The sequence below is a fragment of the Condylura cristata genome, unplaced genomic scaffold (genome assembly GCF_000260355.1).
Source record: "Condylura cristata isolate star-nosed mole 26May11 unplaced genomic scaffold, ConCri1.0 scaffold00047, whole genome shotgun sequence".
Lineage (NCBI taxonomy): Eukaryota > Metazoa > Chordata > Mammalia > Eulipotyphla > Talpidae > Condylura > Condylura cristata.
The window spans coordinates 2,708,019-2,728,970 of record NW_004567148.1 but is presented as its reverse complement, the minus strand read 5'-3'; the positions used below and the strand labels follow the sequence as shown (position 1 = coordinate 2,728,970).

The window sequence follows — 20,952 nt, the reverse complement described above, 5'->3', positions numbered from 1 at the left end:
AAAAAAAAAAAAATTTAAAAATGTAAATCATGGTCTTAATGTGGACTAGATTTGGCCTTCAAGCCATAGTTTGCCAAGCTCTGTTCTAGAGTAATTTTAAGTGACCCAAATGAATGGGCCATGAATATACATAAACATAGCAAAATAAAACAACTTGAGAATATAATAGTGGCTTCTACTTTTAGACATTAAGTTGGAAAAGAAAGAACCAAATGGAACCAAGTAGAAAGAATTACATATTTCAGGCAACTACTTTGGTATCCCTTTCATTCCTTCTCTGCTAACCAAAACAAAGTGAAAACCATTTGCATGTGGTCCTGATTTGCTCTCCCTGGAATGTGTTTTATGCATCTGTTTGTGAGCATTCATATATAACAATTGAATTGTTACTATATTAGGCTTTAAATGTTGGGTGTCGTCATAATGCATTTTACTTACTAATTTCATCTCTTACAGATAGAGATAGACAATGGGGATGAGCTGACTGCAGACTTCCTTTATGAAGAAGTACACCCCAAGCAGCATGCACATAAGCAGAGTTTTGCAAAACCCAAAGGTCCTGCAGGAAAAAGAGGAATTAGAAGACTAATCAGAGGTCCAGCTGAAACTGAAGCCACTACTGATTAAAAACACTGTTATTAAGTACTATAATACTAGTTTTATAAAACTCCAGCTTTTAGTACAGGATAACTGAAATCATTCCATATTGATATATAGTAGGGGAAAATGTACTTTTTGAAAAATAGCACTTTTCACTTCTGTGTGTTTTTAAAATTAATGTTATAAGAAAACTCATGATTTCTATTTTTGAGTTAAAGTGAAAAAGGTTTGACATAGTAATATTTAGTTTTGTCACACTGTTTTCATAGTGATAATTTCACATAACTGAAATTTTATACAGTTGGGCCAATTATAGAAAGTCTAATGTCTCAAAGTAAGATACACTGTTTGATGAAACATCGATTTTTTTTTTTTCATTAAGGGAATGGGAATGACTAAAATACTCATACACATAATGATTATGTTAATGGCCAGGTTATATTATTTTCTAAGCTGGACGCTTAGTGTGCCTAGGAGAAGGTGGAAAGCCGCTTACTCTAAGAACAGTGCTAACTTTCAGATGAGGGATCATGTCTGCAGCTTTTAGGAACAATGCTTTAATGCAGCAGTCTTTTCTATTTGATTTTTTTGTTTTTTAAATGGCATTAAAATTTCAGAAGATCAGCTCACTCTGAAACCTTCAAGGGTACAGATATTTTCTATAACGCAGGATTTCTGATGACATTGAAAGAATGTTGAGACAGCTTTGGTAAATTCTGTTTTAGTGCTTAAAAATTTCTATTTCAAAAGTAAGTCATTTCATTAGAAGTATCATAAGGACAAATATTTATGTATGAGTTGAAAATTAAATTAATACCCAACACTACCACTAAAGTCAATAATGTGAGCAGGTTTTAAACATGCTACTTCTTTTCCACCTGTGTATATTGCATAAGGTGTATTGTGTTCTTTGACCATTTTTGAGCAAATATTCAGATTTAATAATTCTTATTGAAGTCCTGGTACTTACCACCCTAACACAGATGTACACTTCAGAAGCTTGTTTCAGTTTATACTTTATCTTAAAACATCTGTTTTCTAAAGCTTTGCATTTTCAGTTACAGTCTACAGAGATTTTGAGCCTCATTTTTCGTTGATACTTGAAGTAGAGGGAGCTAGAACACTTCATATTTTAACCTGCTGCAGGAGCCATAACTTAAGGAGTTTTCTAAATGAACTGTGGAGATCCAAGGTTTAGAATTTCTTCACCTAAACTTTATGCTGCATAAAACAGATAATAGAAATGGACATTTCATAGTATAAAGTATGAAACACACATTTTTATACTTTATTATCTAAGGAAGTATATGCACCTTTCAGAAATCCATTATCTGTCAAGCAAAGCATATTAGAATAATGGATTTTTTTCCCTACAATTATTAAATGTTTGTATGGAGTTTTGTTTACAAATAATCAGACTATAATATTTAAACATGCAAAACAATCAACAGTAATATTGCACTTGTTTACTAAAGGTAGACTTTACGTTGTCCCATGGATGCACACAGACACACACAGATCACTGCGTTGCAAGTCCTGGAACTGTGCTGTAGAACAGAATAGAAGCTGTTATTCAGCCAGCAGACTGTTAATCCATCTTGAAGGTATAAAGTAATTTAGTAGTGAATGTTTTTATGTACCATTCATGTGCAATTATACTCTAAATTCTACTACACTACATGAAAGTCAATGGACATTCCAGAATATAGATGTGATTATATAGTCTTAAACTAATTATTATTAAACCAATGATTGCTGAAAATCAGTGATGCGTTTGTTATATAGAGTATAACTCATCGTTTACAGTATGTTTTAGATGGCGTTGTCATAACAATAGGAGATGAATAAAGTATTCCCAATAAATTTATATAGCAGTGAAGAAGTACATGCCTTCTGTGGACATTTTATAAGTGCATTTTATATTGCAATAAAAATCTTTTCTCTTTAAATTGTGTACTAAGTTTATTTTCTAGTATAATCTTTATTTTTAAAAATGTTTGGATAATTCTGCATAGTGCATAACTGGTGGTAAGTTAGGAATCCATTTATCCATTCAGTTGTTAATTTGACCAAATCTAAAAGAATTTTAATTATACTTAAAATCTAGGAAAACTTAGATTAGAACTTTTCCACTGCTATAAGAATGAAAATAGCATGCATTTTATAGTTCCTACGGTGATAGAAAGGCCCTACAGTGCTATCACCCTACAGTGATAGAAGGTGACTAACATACTTGACATGAAAGTCTTAAGAGACATGCTATTCATTCATCCCATGAATATGGAATGCTCTCCTGTGTGCCATTCAGTATCAAATTGGCCCTTTAAGAGAGTTTTATTACTGACAAAGTATTTGACAGTAGTTTCCCAAATGTTGGGGTAATTCTTGGAAGGGCTGATTTTAAAAATAGTACTTAAATAAGTTAACTTCTCTAAGGAATTTCTACTGAAAAGTAATGTGCTTTAGGTAGTTATGGTTCATTCTGTACCCTTCATAGATCCTCTGCAATACAGCCATCAGCCACAAGAATGGTAGGTTTTCTTTTAAAGATACATGGCCTTCACATTAGAGACTACGATACAGTTTGTGGGCCCATAATCCTTTGGTTCCCCAAGAAACTCATGTAGCCACAGCAGATACAGTTTGCCTTAAATAATATAGATAGCTGTGAGCCTTCTGACCCCTGCCCCTCATCCCCTTCCGACAAACACCATTCTTTCAACAAACTTCACAAGTATTACTAGTACTGGTATTTCATGGTAACAATATCTGGCCCCTCCTTTGTAGTGTAGTATTTCCTGCGTGTGTTCATTTATTTGTTGTAGGTTTTTTTGTAGAGCCTTTTGGATTTTCAAAGTATATTATTAAGTCACCAGCAAATAGTGATAGCTTCACTTCCCTTGTCCCAATTGGGATTCCTTTTATGCCTTTTTCTTTCCAAATTACTTTGGCTAGGACAAGGACATACTTGTCTTGTTCCTGCTCTGAGAAGTGTTTTCAGTTTTTCAACATTTAGTATGAGATTGGTTATAGATTTTGCATTTATGACCTTTATTATGTTGAGATGTTCCTTTTATTGTCATTACATTGAGGTCTTTTTTTAAAAATCATAATAAATAGGTATCGAATCTTGTCATACTTTTTCAGCATTTATTGAAATAATTATTTGATTTTTATTCTTTTTTTTTAATGTGATAAATGCATATGTTGAACCAATCTTGCATCCTTGAATGACTCCCACTTGATCATGATGGATGATTCTCTTAATATACTGCTGGATTCGATGGGTCCAGATTTATTGAGGATTTTTTTAAAAAACGATTTATTTATGCTTACAGAACTGGATTACAGGCCAGTGTGGTAGTTGAGAGGATTCACTAGAGACAGAGTGAGTAGGGAGCAGAACACGCAGATCTACTGAAATACACTGCTGAGGGGAGCAGTGGGAGGGTCAGGAGAGGTTGACTATGTCATGTGGGTCAGCTCCCTGACCAGGGATCAAACTTGTGCTGCAGTGGCTTTGGAGAGCTTCATACTGCAGTGCTTTAACCCATTGTGTCAGCAGGGAGAGTCCCTTGTTGAGGATTTTTACATATAGTCATGGGAAACATTAGTTTCCTGCCCTGCCTTTTCCTTCCCTTCACTTATAAAAGGTGTTTGGGAAATTTCCCTTCTCTTTAATCTTTTTGGAGAAGTTTGAAAATGACAGGTATGAAATCTTCTGAAGGTTTGGCAGAGTGAAACAATGAAAATGACAGGTATGAAATCTAAAGGTTTGGCAGAGTGAAACGATCTGGTTCTAGATTGTAGGGAAATTTTTGATTAAGCTTTCAATTTCTTTGCTTGTGGCTAGTCTGTTCAAGTTGTCTCTCAACCTGGTTCAGTCTTGGACAGTTCTTGGTACCAAAAATTTGTCCATATCTTCTAGATTGTGCAATATGTTTGCATATAGACATTCCTAGTAGTGTTGTCTGATCCTTTTTAACTTTCACTGTTGTGTTTTCACCTCCTTCACTTCTAAGTCTTATTTGGAGTTCCTCTTTTTTTTTTTTTTAAGATTTATTTATTTATTTGTACAGAACTGGGGTACAGGCCAGAGATGTGGAGGGTGAGAGGTTCACCAGAGACAGAGTGGGGAGCAGAACAGGCAGATCGATGAAGTACATTGCTGAGGGGAGCAGCGGGCGGGTCAGGAGAGGTCTGCCACGCCATGTGGATCTCCTCCAGGGCAGGCGGGGATCGAATTCATGAGGAAGTGGTTTAAGCTCCTTTGTGCTGTGCTTTAACCTGCTGCGCCAGGAGGGAGGGCCAGGAGTTCCTCTCTTTGTGTGGGGATGTTCCACACCTATTTTGAGAACTGTTCTTGGTTTTGTTATCTTTTGTATCTTCTTTTTGCTTTCTATTTTGTTTATTCCATTCTAATTTTAATAATTTCTTTCTACTGATTTTTGGTTTCATTCATTATTTTTTTTTTGTTCCTTCAGGTGTAAAGTTAATTTACTTGAGACATCTCTTGTTAATAGTTATATGTTCCTGTAATGTTCTGTTTTCCTCTTAATATCACTTTTGATGCATCCCATTGGACCTGGTAGTTTGTTTCTTTTCTTAAAGATTTATTTATTTATGCATACAGAACTGGGGAACAAGCAAGAGGAGCAGGGACGGTGAGATTGACCAGAAACAGAATGGGATGCAGAGTAGGCAGATCGACAAAGTACACTGTTGAGGGGGAGCAATGGGAGAGACAGAAGAGGTCTAAAGCACCATGTGGATCACTTCTGGGACAGGGGATTGAATTCCCACTAAAGCGGCTGCATCCAGCTTGCAGTGCTGTGTCCTAACCTGTTGCACCACCAGGAGGGCCTCTCTTTATTTTCATTAGTCTCCATATTTTTTATTTCTACTTTTGATTTTAATTTCTCCATCAATCCAAGAGTTATTTAAACACATTTTTCTTAGTCTCCACATATTTGACTATTTTCTGGAGTTCTTTTTCTTTTTTTTTTTTGTGGTTGCTTTTCAACCTTATGCAATTGTGATCAGAAAACCTGTTTGACATAACTTATATTTTCATACAGTTTTTTAGACATGTTTTCTGTCCCAGCATATGACTGAGCTTTGAGAATCTTATGTGTTGAGAAGAATGTGTATTCATTTCTTTTGGGATAGAAGGCTCTGTAAATATCTAAATTAATCTAAATTAATAGGAGGTCCATCTGCTTCTTAGAACAGTCTCTACTCAACTTAGTTAACAGCTTCTAAGTGGATAGAAAGTTCTTTAAACATCTTAAGCGAATAAATGTCCCAGTCTTTGCCAGCGACAGCTGATATATGTCAAGACACACTTTCCAGACTAAATTTTAGTCTGACTTCTTGATTGAAGAGAGCTTCTAGGTTAGGCAGAAGTGAGTGTTTAGTGTCTTCTTTTATATTGAGAAATGGTCAATATAGTGCAGGAGAAATTCAGGTTTTTCTAGAGAAGTCTTACAAAAGTTCTACTATTCTAAGAAAACCAACTAGAATACAGGATGGTCTTTGTCCCACATGATCTAAAGCACAACTTCCCTTCATGTGCATTTTGGGGGGAAAAATGCTTTAACCAATTTGAAAGAAAAGTAAAACCTTGGGTGTAAGATTTCTTTTCTCAAACTGGATTCAGTAAGAGACTGGAGAAGAGCTTCAGGTTGCTGCTTACATCAGTGGTCCCTATGGGATCAGACTAAAGGATTTGCATCATATTGGACAAATTGTGAGGTGCCTGCTGCTGTAATGAGGAATAAATAATTAAAGAACTACTATTTACCACCTGAAGAATTCTTTAAAGTTTGAATTTTGGGGTAACATATGTCAAGGTTCTGTCCTGGTTTTCCTTTTCTGAAAGTTACAAATTAATAATTTGTGGCCTGCAAATTGCCACTTATTAACAGATACTGTAGGATGTATTTTCTGGTATTTACTCAAAAGGAAGAGAAAAAGTAGTTCTTCATAGGAGTCTTTTTTCTCTGATATCTTAAATGTCAATAATCACAAAAATCTCTTAACTTTTCTCTACTATAAATCTGCATTAATAAATATGTTATTGCCTTGAGTCTAGCACCTAGAGGGTACTTAGACAAAGAGGATTCTTCTTCCCATCCAACTGACCATACTTCGAAGTTTATTTGATTAATATTAAGCACTTTCACTTTCTGGGGTATGAGAATTCATGACTTATGATGTCATTCACGCAGAAAGTAAAACAGAAGAGACTCTGAGTCAACTGCTTGGGTTTCTACTTCCACTGTTTAGAGGGGCGCTATAGTCTCGTATCTGTGACCATCACACACTGCTCAATGGCTTCCTCTATGTAGTTCCCCTGAACATTAGCCACAGGATCTTGTACTTCCAAGTGACTTCCAAATGACTGGTGGGTATTTGTTGTTGATTACCCCCTGCTCTTCAGAAAAATTATAATCCATACACTGTTCACTTTTTATATGCTCATTGCTTTTAATGCCTGAAACACAGGCAGGTAACTGGACCATAGAAAATAACCAAGAAATACTGGTAAACTAATTTAATAGTTACTGTTTTAGTTGAGAGTATTTCATAAGATGATTTCCACCCCCTCCCCATTTCTTTGAGGAATACAATTTTTCATTCATTCTGCAAATTCATTGCTTTTGCTTTCCTACTTACTACTTTAGAATTTGAATGACTTAAAAGTCATTCCTGTGTGTGTACACTTCTGTAGTAGAATAATACATACTTTAAAGAGTATGAGAAGAAATTGGTTGAAGGGTACAGAGAAAGAAGTACATGTGATACAAAACATAACGACATATTTGATAACACTGTATTCTATGTTTGAACTTACTAGGAGAGTACATTAAAATATCAAAAATAAGAAAAAGTAATTATGTGAAGTGATTACACTGGCCATAGCAAATGATTATTCGCTATACACTGTTTAGACATTCCTAAATGCCTTCTTAGGGAAGACAGTACTCCTTTCAAATTACCTTTGTAAACTAAGCTATCAGAAGCATTTGCTAGCTGAAATGAAAACTAAATTAAATGACTTAGTTAATCTCAACAGAAACCCCTATGTGGTATGGATTTTGTCTTCCTTGCTAGTAACTGGAAGGTAGCTCTCATCTCTAAGGCCACCCTTTATCTCAGCCAATGTGACTCTTTTTAGTCCAGTGGTTTACTTTCTCAAGGCCAACAGACTCTCAGTTTCACTACTTCTGTATCCCTGTGGATACTTTAAGTCAGCATCTGCAAAGTTCCTTCAACTCTGCCATAGAACTTCACTGAAAATGACATACCGTCAGGGCATATTGGGTTGTGGTGAAGGATTGTTTAAAATAGCACACTATGAAGATGATGCCACAGATAATGATGGCAATAGGATTTTATAACCATCAGAGAGACAGCAAATATTAGTCCAAAGTCACACAAATAAAATATCAAGTTTCAAAGACACTGGGAATTTTACAGCCAATTAGTAGTTGAGTTGGGTTTCAGTGATGGGTCCTTTCAACCTGTGGTTCAGTACTTTTTTTGTTAATCCTGTAGTTTGCAAACTGTTTGGTGTGGTTCGAGATGTCTTAGAGACTGCTATAAGAACTGGGGTAGCAGTGGGAAGGTAGGGCTAAGCAGCAACATGGTAGCTCTGCTTTTGTTTGTTCTATATGCTGGGGGTGCTACATAAGCTGTAATAATATATATGCTTCCAGTAAAGACAAGAAGGTTTACAAAAAATTTAATTAAAAACATGTCTTGGAGAGCTATAGATGAAAAGCCAAGAGTTTTAAAGGCCAAGTTTTAAGATGCTGTCCTTTCTTGCAGTTGCTGTTGAACCTTTTATTAAAAAAAGAGAGAAAACAAAATCAAAAACAAAAGAATTGGTTTGAAATGTGCACTTAGGGGGAAAACTTGATACACCCCACAGCCTTACCTCTTACTTGTAAAAATGAATACCTTGCTTTATAAGTAATTGTAATAAGTAATACCTTCTTAATATCTGGTCTCTTGTTTTTCTTTTCATGCAGACACTGAGTAGCAACAGTGTACATATTTTCAATGGATGTGGAATCGATGTCATTCATCTTTTTATCAACATAATCATCAATAGTTTTTTCTTCATCTTCAATTTCTTCTTTAATATCCAGCTTTAAAATGAACATTCACATTTTGAATTTCAAATGCAAGGGAAAAATATAAATTTTAATGGTTTAGCCTACTTTATGATAACATGTACTCTTACCTATTTTGTATTACTTTAAAAATTGAAGACAGACAAGAGAAGTCTTTCATAAACACACACAAGCATACTTACCTACTAGATACCATCAGCTATTTATTTGCCCTCTAATTTTTATTAGTGACTGAGATAGAGGCTCTCAGGCCCCAGTGAGTAGTCTCTCCTAGGCTGCCAGCACAGGTCTGTTTTCTGATGTGCTTCTGATAATGCAATGTCAACTTCTGGACCTAGATTCTGCCTCCCTGCACAGGCAAACTTCTTTAGGGGCACTTACATTGTTGAAAAAAAAAGATGACACACAGGAGAGGGTCACAATGAAAAAGTAGTGAATAAGGAGAGCGATACAGGAGTAGGCTGTTAGAGTGAGTTGAGAGGTAGATCCCCAAAAAGATACATCCATGTCCTAATCTCCAGAACCTGTGGACATGATCTTATTTAGAGAGAAACTGTTTTTGTAGATGTAATGAAGGAAATTATTTTCAGGACTACCCAGGTAAGCTCTAAATGCAAGAAAGAAAGCAGACTAAATCAGAAGACAGTATGGAGGGAAGCCCAACGTGACTGCAACTCAAGAATGTTGCACCCACAAAAAACTGGAAGACATGGGGCAGATTATCTGTGACAGCCACACTCAAGGTAATAATACCCTGTAAAACCTTGGTTTCAGACTTCTGGCTCCCAGAACTAACAGAGAACAAACCTGTCATTTAAAACCCCAAGTTATGGGAAATTTTTTTTTTTTTTACAGGAAACTAATACAGATGGAAAAGACCAGGTGAGGTTGGTTATAAACACTCCAGTTTCCAAGGATGAATTTAGAAAGTGTAACGGCAGAATCTAGTGATGTAAAGGTACTTTAAAATATTCATTTTTGGGCTCTCCCTGCCGCTTTGGTACAAGTTTGATCCTTGCCCCGAAGGTGATCCACTTGGCATGGCAGACCTCTCCTGTTTCACCTGCTGCTCCCCTCAAAAGTACTTCACTGATCTGTCTGATCTGCTCCCAACTCTGGCTATGGTGAATCCTCTCACCACAACTGTACCTCTGCTCTGTATCCCAGTTATGTATGCAGAAGTAAATCTTTAAAAAAAATAAATAAAAGATTCACTTTCAGAAGCTGCACTTCTATCAAAATCTTAATTTAGAGTCACAACACATTCAAATCTTAAAAATTAAGTGCAAGAGTAGAATCTTTCCTTTATAAGTTTTATGATTTTCACTGTGACTAAGATGGAGTTTATGTTTTTCTGTATTTCATCCTTATTGTATTTACAGCCTTAAAAAAGTTACAGTTTTGTTACTTTTATAACCCCCTGAAAGGGAAAACAATCTTAAGTAAGAGGATAGAAAATCAGACAAGTAAGACTTACTTAAAAAGTGTTGCAAGTTAGTAAAACACTGGATTCCATCTTTAGCCTCCATACTTTTTTGCTCATCCTCCTATATTTTTAACTCATGTGTTTTCTCTGTATAGTCCAATATATTCAAAGTTTTATCTATGCCTATACACTAATGGGTCAAATACTGCATAATCTTCCCTGACCTCTAACAATGAGACAGAAAATTTTATTTCTTTGATGAAGACAAAACTTCATTTTTTTATGTATGACTGTAAAAAGTCCAAAATTTAGTAATAACCTTAAACAGTAAAATTATGTTCTGTAAGTATATATTAATGCAAAATATTAGGTAGCATGTAATATTTCATTACTACATTTCCAATATATTGTAGAAATTTTTAAATGTACAGTTTTACAAGAGATACCCACAATATTGTATTTATTGCTTTTTTCAAAAAAGTATGACGGCAGACCCTTTTGATTTTCTAATCTCCATTTTAGGGAATAATTTGATACATGGATACTGTCTGAATTTGACAAACTGTTTTGTCCCAGTAGAATAGTTATATAAATGTAATTTTGGTGCCATTACTTAATTTTAAGAAAACCTATAAATGATGGTAGGTAAAAAGACTCTCTAAGTTCTTAAACTTTAAACTTTACTATATATGAAAAAAAGACATGGCATAATTTCCCTATTGTGTCAGTGTTCAGTTAGTCTGTTTATGTACTTGTCAATAGTGCTTAACTCTACAGAGAGTATAACTTTATATAATTTCATAAATAAAATACTCCATAAAAGAATAAATAATTTTACTAGCAATTCTACCCTGAAATAAATTTAGTTAGAAGCCATGTTATTATTTGTTTTTGAACTGAAAAACCTATTGGTATTCACCCTGAAAGTAACAACAACAACAACAACAACAAAAAACAAATATACTGGAGAAGAAAGCAGAAATTGAGCTTTTTTTTTGATTTTACTCACAAACTAGAACATAGGATATATGTGACTTTCTCAAGCCTCACAAAAACTCACATCAGGCTTAGATTAGAAATATTTGATGCTCTTTTTGTAGACTACGTATAACTCCTGATGGAAAGACTTATAAGAGAAAATGGATTTTCTAGATTCTAAATTTATATGCATAAATTTAGATTATAAATGCAAAGAGACAAGGAATAAAAAAATGAATTTTCAGTTACCAATAACTGAGGTTCACGGTTTTCATCCACAGGTGGAAGTCCAGTTATTATTTCTAGCAAAACCTATGAAGACAAAAACAAATCCATTAATATAACACTAAAGACAACATACAGGAATACAAATACTCCTGTGGGCAAGAGCTGAATGTTCCTGCTTGGTATGATTTGTGGTATGATTTGGCAGGTTATTTCCTGGGTCTGGGAATGCTTATTACTACTAATTTATATGGAAAAGTTTTAAGCATTCAGTGGTAGGTTATTTCTAAAATAACCTATCAAATCATACCAAATAGGAATGGTGTTATTTTTTAAAAATTCATTTTGCATAGAAGAACTGGGGTGTAGGCCTGACGTACAGAAGTTGAGGGGATTCACCAGAGACAGGGTGGAGAGCAGAACAGGCAGATTGACTGAAATCCTCTGCTGAGAGGAGCAGAGGGTGAGAAGACAAGAGAGGTCTGCTATGCTCTATGAGGGTCAGCTCCCTGGCCGCGGATTGAACTCAGGCTGTGTTGGTGACAGCGCTGGGACTTAACCCCTAGCCCATAAGGAGGCCTGTAGGAATAGTCTAATTTTGTACAAGGGGGGAGACCAGCATGACTCTTGACGTGAAACCTGAATAATCATTTCCACACACTGTGTATGTCATTCAGGGACCGCAGCAGAAAGCACAGGAGCTGTGGACACTCTTCACCAGTCTTCTTCCTTCACAGACTCTTGGAATTCATCCACTCCCAAATATAGTTTTTTCCTATTAGCAACTTACTGAACAGTCTCCACTCAACACTCCTTTTCTTGTCTTGCGGCAGTTTTTCACAAGAACATTTTTTTCTTATTCTTAGCAGAGTATTATTTTCTAAATTTTAGACCTTACTCTTTTGCCTTCATTTCACAGTTCTATGAACTTCAATTCCTATTTATGAAATATATGAAAAACTAAAATGAGGAAGTGCCCAATTTTTGTAACCACCCCCACATGCCTCTCATTCCACCTTAAGAATTATTAGGAGGGCCCTCCCTGATGGCACAAAGGGTTAGGATGCAGCACTGCAAGCTAGCCACGGCTGCCTCAGTCCAAGTTCAAACCCTGGCCCCACATGGCACAGCAGACCTCTCCTGACCCGCCCGCTGCTCCCCACAGCAGTGTACTTCGTTGAACTGCCTATTCTGTACCTGGCTCTGTCTCTGGTGAAGCCTCTTGCTGCCCCTGCACCTCTGGCTTCTACCCCAGTTCTGGGCATAATAAATAAATCTTTTTTAAAAAAAGAAGTATTAGGAATAGAGTGCTACGTCAAAGAAATGACAAAGCATATTTATTTCCTTTAAAAATATGACAATGAAGGGTATATAGTATTTTATACATGACTTAAGCATAATATTAATTCATAAGAATAATATGATAAAAAGTTTTTTTGCAGTAATTTTGAAAAACAATGAAAATGTTTTATAAATTGAGAGATTTTATAACTTTCTCATTTAACTAAAGTTGAAAGAGAACAATTCATGTCTATATTTTACATAGCAGAGTCAAGCAAGAACAGCATATTCAAAATATTTTTACTGCAATTCCAGTTATAGTTAGAATAACTATTGTTACTAATTTATACATGAAACTTACCACACCAAAGCTGTAGATGTCAGATTTGGGTGTGATTTCTCCTCTCAGAGCTTCAGGAGCCATATAAGCCGTTGTTCCCACAATTCTACTAGTCATGACTGTTTGGGCAAACTTTCCAGAAGCCCGTGCAAGTCCAAAGTCAGATATTTTAGCTGTAAAGTCCGCATCTAATAAGATATTTGCACTGAAAAAATATAAAATTTAGAGGAAAAATATGTTCTTTTTTCCAAGTAATTCAAACTGTGTCTAAGGTAGATGCATAAGGACAAATAATTTACAGAGTATTTTATTTCATAGTATGCAACATAAACATCCAAAATTTTGTAACCAAATCTAGAATTTAAATTAGTGCTAAAGAGAAATAATTGCTCCATTTTGTTCTTACAGAAAAATTTTACGGGAATAAAAGTGAAATGAAACTATTCATATTTGTAGGAAGTACTTTTATTACTTCACAAATAAGTTATTACATTGTAATTTCCCTCAAAGTTTCCTATTTACTTTCTACACCTTTCAGTTTATTAGAAACAAATTCCCAGCCAATATATCCTAATTACTCATTTCTTTATTCTTTTCTTCTTTATTATCTCAACTTTTTCAAAGAAGAAATATGATAAACTGATCTTAATGCATTTCTTATGTACATTCATTCATATATTCATACTCCCATTCAACAAAATTTTATTATTGAGGATTACTATAGTATTTCAGCTTGGTACTGGGCATGGTAGTCTTTAAATCTTAATTTGTAATAAAGTTGTATGAATAATTTAAAGTCTAATGAATAATTTTTTAAAAATCAGTAAGTTCCCTTTAACAGTGATATTAGGTACAAAATCTTGAAAGAAAAAAACATGTGCCTGGAAGAACTAGGGAGAATTCTAATGAGCAAGTGAAAAGCATGGTTAGTCTTAAATGTTTTTAAGAAGTTAATGGCTAATTGAGGAAAAGAAAGGAATTACAGACAACATGTACAAACTGATGAAAACATAAAAACACATGGTAGTTTCAAGAAATTTGTGTCAATGGAACATGAAGAGAATTTGAACTTTATTCTTTGACAAATATGATACCGGCTAAAGTGTTCACAGTACCGAGTAGGTGCTATCAGACTTGACTTTTAGTGTCATAACCAGGCAATGAGTAGATGAGAACTCACACAGAATGGTTAAAGGTTGAGGGGGATGGTTTATAAAAAAGCAAATAAGAGACAATAGAAGACTAAAGAGCTGGGGCAAACACAAGTACAAATTTTGAGGCACACTCAATAGTATTTAGCAATGAGTATGATTTGGAACCTGAGAAAGTCTGGAGCTTAGCAGATAGGACAACAGTGACTTCATTTGATCAGCAAAGGAATACAAGAGGAAGACTTTGTCTTGCGAGAGTTATTGACAGAAATTGACTTCTGATATTTTGATTTCAGCGTTGCTTAGGACATCTAGACGAGATGTGTTAGTCTGAAGGTACTGAAAATTGAGGACTAGAGGCTAAAGATACAGGTTGAGAGACACTCATATATAACTCACTTTACAAACTACTTCTGTTGTAACATCGTATCTCTCTTCCCACAGGCATATAAGTATAGGCTAGTCTCTACAATCAAAAAAAGTTTCCTGGGGGCTCCCTGGTAGCCTAGGGGTTGAGTCTCAAAGTTATCTGCCCCTGCCTGAGTTCAAACGCTGGCCCAAGTAGAACAGCCCGGGAACGCTGGCTGTTCCCTTCAGCAATGAATTTCAGTAGATCTGCTTATTCTGTTCCTCACTGTCCCTCAACTCTGTCTCTTGAGACTCCCCTCATCTGTCTCCCCACCCCCATACCCAAGGCCTATACCACAGTTCTGCTATGTAAAATTTTAAAATAAATTAATTAATTAAAAAAAAGTTTTGGGGACCCTCCCTGGTGGCATGGCAGGTTAAAGCACAGCACTAAGAAGTTAAAGCCACTTTAGCATGAGTTTGATCTCCGCCCAGGAGGCAATCCACATGATGGCAGACTTCTTCTGACCTGCCTGATACTCCCCTCAGCAGAGTGTTTCAGTACATCTGCCTGTTCTGCTCCCCACTCTGTCTCTGGTGAATCCTCTCACCGCCCCTGCACCTGTGGCTTGTACTTGTTCTGTATGCATAAATAAATAAATCTTTAAAAAAAAGTTTCCTGAATGACAGCTTTCTCCAGTTATTACCATTCACTGTCTAAAGGTCTTAAAAGACTTGTCTATACTCACGCTTGTTTCTCCAGCTTCCTTTTTCTCAACTACCACCTACTTCTGACCCAACTACTACATGGAAGTTGGTCTCTAATGACCTTCATGGCACTAATCAAGTGATTACTTTTCAGTTTCCATCTTGAACTCTAAATAGTAACTGATTCATTTGACTATCCCTTCTTGGGAAATTTTGATTTCCTTGTTTTCAAGGATACCATATTTTTTTTGGTAATTTTGAGACTCTGAGACTCCTTCAATTCTCTTAAAGTTTCTCAGAGAACAAAGTGGGGAGAGAGCACAGTGGATGAGGGTGGAGGACCAGGGGTACTATGGTGCTGGGTGTGCTATGGTGAGGACACCTAAAGGGGGAGGTCCTATACTTCCAAAACACTAATGACGATGTAAACTATTGGTACTTCAATACAAAATTTAAACCAATAAAGTTAAAAAAGAAGTTCTGGGCCCTCCCTGTGGTGCAGTGGGTTAAAGCACAGCACTAAGAAGCTAAAGCCACTTCAGCATAAGTTCGATCCCCACCCAGGAGGTGACCCACATGGCGCAGCAGACCTCTCCTGACCTGCCTGCTGCTCCCCTCAGCAGTGTACTTTGTCAATCGACCTATTCTGCTCCACACTCTGTCTCTGGTGAATACTCTCATCGCCCCTGCACCTCTGGCCTGTACCCCAGTTCTGTATGCATAAATAAATCTTCTTTTTTTAAAGGACAGTTCCTTATATATTGGTTTCAGGATCTTTCTGGAGTCTGTATCTCTCCTTAAGTGAATACAATGATATGACTGCTTCAATTATAACCTGCATGCAAGTAATACATGGATTTATAACTTCAGCTCATTTTTCTTGCTGCAAATCTGTATGTCACACTATCTGTTTAACATTTCCACTCCTGTATCCGTACTATATGCAATGTGTACACAAAAATAAGTCAGACTGCCCACACTCTCCAATTTCCTGTCCCTAACCAGGTCCTCTTGCATGCTCATTATATATGTAAGCGAATCATGCCCTAATCAATCCAAAATGAATTCTAGCAGCCATACATCTAGAGTCACTCCTTACACGTCTCTTTCTCATGTCTTTGCAATAAAGATATCAGCAAATCCTACCAATTTAATTTCTAAATCTGTTCACTTCTCTTCTATGAACTATGATCATGTTAGCCTCCTCACTATCCTTACAAAATTTTAACATGATAGACTTCTAAGATACCCTTCAGCTGTCCCTTCTTACAACTAGTCCTTTAATTTTGGTCAAAGCAATTTTAAAACTGTAATATGATGCCATGTTCCTGGTTATAATTTTCAATGAAATCTGACTATAGTTACAATAAAACTAAAATCTCCATCCTGGTCTATCAGGTCTTAGTCTCAGCTCCTTACCTACCTCTATAATTTTATTTCACATCAGTAGCACTTTCAATTTCTGCACTTGAGGCACAATGCATTTATTTCAATTCCTAGAATTCATCTTGTTACCATGTTCCCTATCACTATTGGTTTAGTAAATGCGGTTCTTTCTGCTTAACGTGCTTTTTCCTCCAATTTTATAACTGCCCTCAAGTTGTGTGGATCTTGGTTTAATTATGACTTTCTCAGGGATTTTTTAAAATACTAATGATACATGCTAAAATTCTATTACTTTTAGTATTATTGTGATCATTTGACAGATGTCAAACTCTATGTTATTTTGCTAATGATATCATTTATCTAGCATATAGCCAGCACTTAATTAAAATGTGTTAATTAAATAGATAAAAAGAAGAAACAGAACTGAAAAGTACCCACAAAAGATGAAGGTGATCCAGAAGTTATAATCCAGAAAATAAAATAATTTTAACCAGGCAAAGTTGTTAAGAACAAGAAAATAACATGGAAGAGCACTAAATACAGGCCGACTGCATTTTGAATGAATGAGACTGGACATCGTTATGAGAAAGCTCTAGGTTAAATCATTACATATCAATAGTGGCTAGAAAGAATGAGAACAAGCTATTCTTTAATTAGGGTTTTCTGAAACTTTAAAACTAGCACTTACCTTTTAATATCTCTATGAATGTGGTGGTTTTCATGTAAAAAACTGATGCCATTTGCTGCCCCCTGAGCAATCTTATACCTTATGTGCCAAGTAAGTGGTGGAGTTCCATCCTTAAGAAGAAATGAACCAATTTTTAAAAAAGGTGAAGGATAAAAACAATCTATACAAAATATATGACAGAATATTTTTCTAAGCAACTACTGAAAATAGTCATTTATTTATAACAAAGAATTTATGACTATTTTATTTTATTTATTTATTTTTTTAAGATTTATTTATTTGTGCATACAGAGCTGGGGTACAGGCCAGAGGTGCAGGGGTGGTGAAAGGCTTCACCAGAGACATAGTGGGGAGCAGAACAGGCAGATAGAGGAAGTACACTGCTGAGGGGAGCAGCGGGCAGGTCAGGAGAGGTCTGCCACGCCATGTGGTCACCTCTGGGACAGGCGGGAATCGAACTCATGCGGAAGTGGTTTCAGCTTCTTTAGTGCTGTGCTTTAACCCGCTGCGCCACCAGGGAGGGCCCAGAATTTATGACTATTTTAAAGTTGTCAAAAATAACCTCTAAATAAAATCAAATGGGAGTTGGTGTTGCTTTTTTTGTTGATAAAAATATGTAAGAGGATCTTCAAAGTGTAGCCTTGGTTGCTATTTTTAAATTTTAGATTATCACCCACTAAAGTGGAAACTTCAGTTTACATATCAACGATGTGATTTTCATAGAGAAGAGAAAAAATACTAAGATTAATGGACGTTAACTGATTCTGTTATACAGTGAACATTATAGCATTTCAACACAGAAACAGAAAGCCAAGCAATATGATGAACAAACACCTTACCAAGCAAGACAGTCTGTCCAGTAATGAACCATTAGGCATGTAAACATACACCAAGCAAAGGTCATCTCCATCACTAGAGAAACCCAGTAGTTCTACTAAGTTTTCATGTTGACATCTGTGACAAATAAATTCCACTCAGAATTATTATGATAATTCAGCTGGAGGTTGAAAGTTATTCAATTTAGAGCTTTAGCAGAAAAACCGAAAAATGACATATTATGACCAATTTATAGTGAATGTAGATTATGGACTGGTGTTAATATGGATCGATATTAGAAGTAAAATCTCTTTCTATGTAATAGTAAGAGCTTAACAGTTCAGATCGTTGAAAACTACGATAGTTTAAGGATTAGGCTGATAGTCGCTTTTGGTTAGCACAACGTGCAATGATAGCATAAATAAGATACCAAGAAATATGTTCAAACATTTATGATAACCCTTTTAATAATTTTCTAATATATGCAAAACATTGATTTATAGATAGCTGATCTTCAATCACATAAAACTTACATTTCTGATCTTAAGTATTTCTGATTAGTTATAACCTATTCTGAATTATATACTAGAGAGTAGCACAACTGAAAAGTGAAGTATGACAAAATTGTAGGCATCTGCGGTATAGTAAAACGAAATTGGGCTGAGCTGAAAGTCCTAAGTCTATAGTCCAAGTGAATTAAGTGAAATATACCGACAATATGGTAAGGATGCCATGTAAGTGCTTACTCATTTTGTTCAGTTGAAATGATCTGTAATTCTGGCATTCATTTTTTTTTAAAGATTTATTTACTTATGCATACAGAACTGGGGTACAGGCCAGAGGTGCTGGGGTGCTGAGAGGATTCACCAGAGACAGAGTGAGGAGCAGAACAGGCAGACTGATGAAGTACACTGCTGAGAGGGCAGTGGGTGAGACAGAAGTCTGCTGCTCCATGTGGGTCAGCTCCCTGGCCTGGGAATGGAACTAGCTATAGCTAGTTTTTTAGGGCTGTGCTTTGTTGTGAAGCACTGAAGTAGCTATAGCTAGTTTTTTAGGGCTGTGCTTTGTTGTGCCATCAGAGAGGGTCCCCACATTTCACAATTTTAACTAGGAATTCCTATAGTCATATATTTAAGAAGTGCAAATTTAAGTGATAAGAGATCCATTTTCTAACAAACAGGCACACTTTAAAAATACGTTTAAAAGCTTCTTTTCAGCAAGAGTTAGTAACCAAAACAAAGAGACATCCTATTGAATAGAAGGAAATATTTGCACTCTGTACAACCAATGAGGGATGATAGCAAAGATCTACAAAATCTTTACACAGCTCAATAAAAACAAAGCCAACTGAAAACACACTTCTCCAAAGAAGAAATGCAAATAGTCAAAGACATATGAACAACTGTTTAACATCACTAATTATCAGGGAAATGCAAATCAAAACCACAGTGAGATACCACCTCACACCTGTCACCTGTGAGAATGGCACATATTTAAAAAATCTGGAAACAAATGCTTCAGAGGATCTGGAGTTAAAGAACCATTTTATACTGCTGGTAGGAATAGAGAATAGTCCAGCCAATATGGAAAACTATGTGGAGGTTACTTAAAACACTACCAGTGGAGCTACCAGGTGATCCAGTAATTCCACTCCTAGGAATCTCCCCAAAGAACATGAAAATACTAATTCAAAAGGAAACCTGCACTCCTATGCTTAATGCAGCACTATTTACAATGGCCAAGATATGGAAGCAACCCAAATGTCCCCAAATGGGTCAAAAAGTTTAGTATACATATACAAAAGAATACTACTCAGTTATCAAATGAGACAGAATCATTCTATTTATAAGAAGATGGATGGCGCTGAAAAGGATTACGCTAAGTGAAATAAGTGAAAGGGAAAAGATATATATTGGATGGTTTCACTAATATGGGAAATAGAGAGAAATCAAACAAAAGATCAAGAAAAAGATAAAGCTTGCAAGCTAACCATAGGTCTGAGGTATACAGCAAGGGAGAGGGTGAGAGGGTATAAACAGGGGATGGAAGATTGCAAGGGACTGAGGTGATTGCTCATGGGTGCTGTAGTGGTTGGAGAGCAAAAGGAACAAACTGTAGGGGAGAAGCCAATTACCATAGATAAGAAAATAAATAAATAAATAAATTTAGAGAGAAAAAATGCTTTAAAAATTTGCTGATTTTGTACTTTATACAAGGTATTGTGGGAATTTAGTTGACTTGGTTTTATTTAAACCTTACAATACCTTAACATAGAGTACAACTACTATTTGATTTCATAGGTGAGAAAACTAGTAAGTACAGAGTTAGGAAACTTGGCAATGTTATTCTGTAATAAGGTCCAGGGACTACAACTTATTAAAACAAAGTGGTGATATTCAATGGTGGAGGTGGGCATGAAGTTTGGAATTGTAATAAATTGCTGGTAGGAATATAAATTACCATGACTTTTCTATAAAGTCATTTGTTCTTATACTTAGTTTGTCTTTATGTTCACACATTCTGAACCAGTAACTCTTGGACTCTTGCTGATGAAACAGAGATGCATTTCAAGATCTATGGACAGAGAGATTTAAAGGACCTTTATTTTGTAAACTTGAAACTTAGTCATTATTCTAGTGGAATACTGGTTAAATAAAATATAATTCTCATATGATAGAATAGTGTAAGCTGTAAAATGTTCTAAAGTTATTTGTAGTGAGATTTTAAAAACTTCATACATTAATAAATATAAAACATATAAAAATATCAGAAATAGTTATCTCTGACATATTTGAGATTTTTACTACTTAAATATGTTCCTGATTACCCACTTTGAGCTCATAACTTTAAGGTTGAAGAATGAG

General features: G+C 35.6%; 2 protein-coding genes across 2 annotated transcripts in view; one reads left to right on the top strand and one right to left on the bottom strand.

Annotated features, from left to right (window-relative positions):
- The window catches only part of TWF1 (twinfilin actin binding protein 1), a 14,744-nt gene extending 12,887 nt beyond the window's left edge, over positions 1-1,857 (top strand). Inside the window, exon 9 of the mRNA XM_004694787.2 lies at positions 457-1,857. Within this exon, the coding sequence (XP_004694844.1) occupies positions 457-627 (171 nt within the window). The 3' untranslated portion in view covers positions 628-1,857. The remainder of the gene's footprint in view (positions 1-456) is intronic.
- A 5,581-nt stretch (positions 1,858-7,438) lies between these two features.
- Positions 7,439-20,952, bottom strand: part of IRAK4 (interleukin-1 receptor-associated kinase 4) — a 28,936-nt gene continuing 15,422 nt past the window's right edge. The window contains exons 8-13 of the mRNA XM_004694785.2: positions 18,112-18,226; positions 17,273-17,382; positions 13,013-13,196; positions 11,395-11,457; positions 8,598-8,756; positions 7,439-8,445 (exon numbers count right to left, since the gene is read on the bottom strand). Coding sequence (XP_004694842.1) covers positions 8,410-8,445; positions 8,598-8,756; positions 11,395-11,457; positions 13,013-13,196; positions 17,273-17,382; positions 18,112-18,226 — 667 coding nt within the window. The 3' untranslated portion in view covers positions 7,439-8,409. The remainder of the gene's footprint in view (positions 8,446-8,597; positions 8,757-11,394; positions 11,458-13,012; positions 13,197-17,272; positions 17,383-18,111; positions 18,227-20,952) is intronic.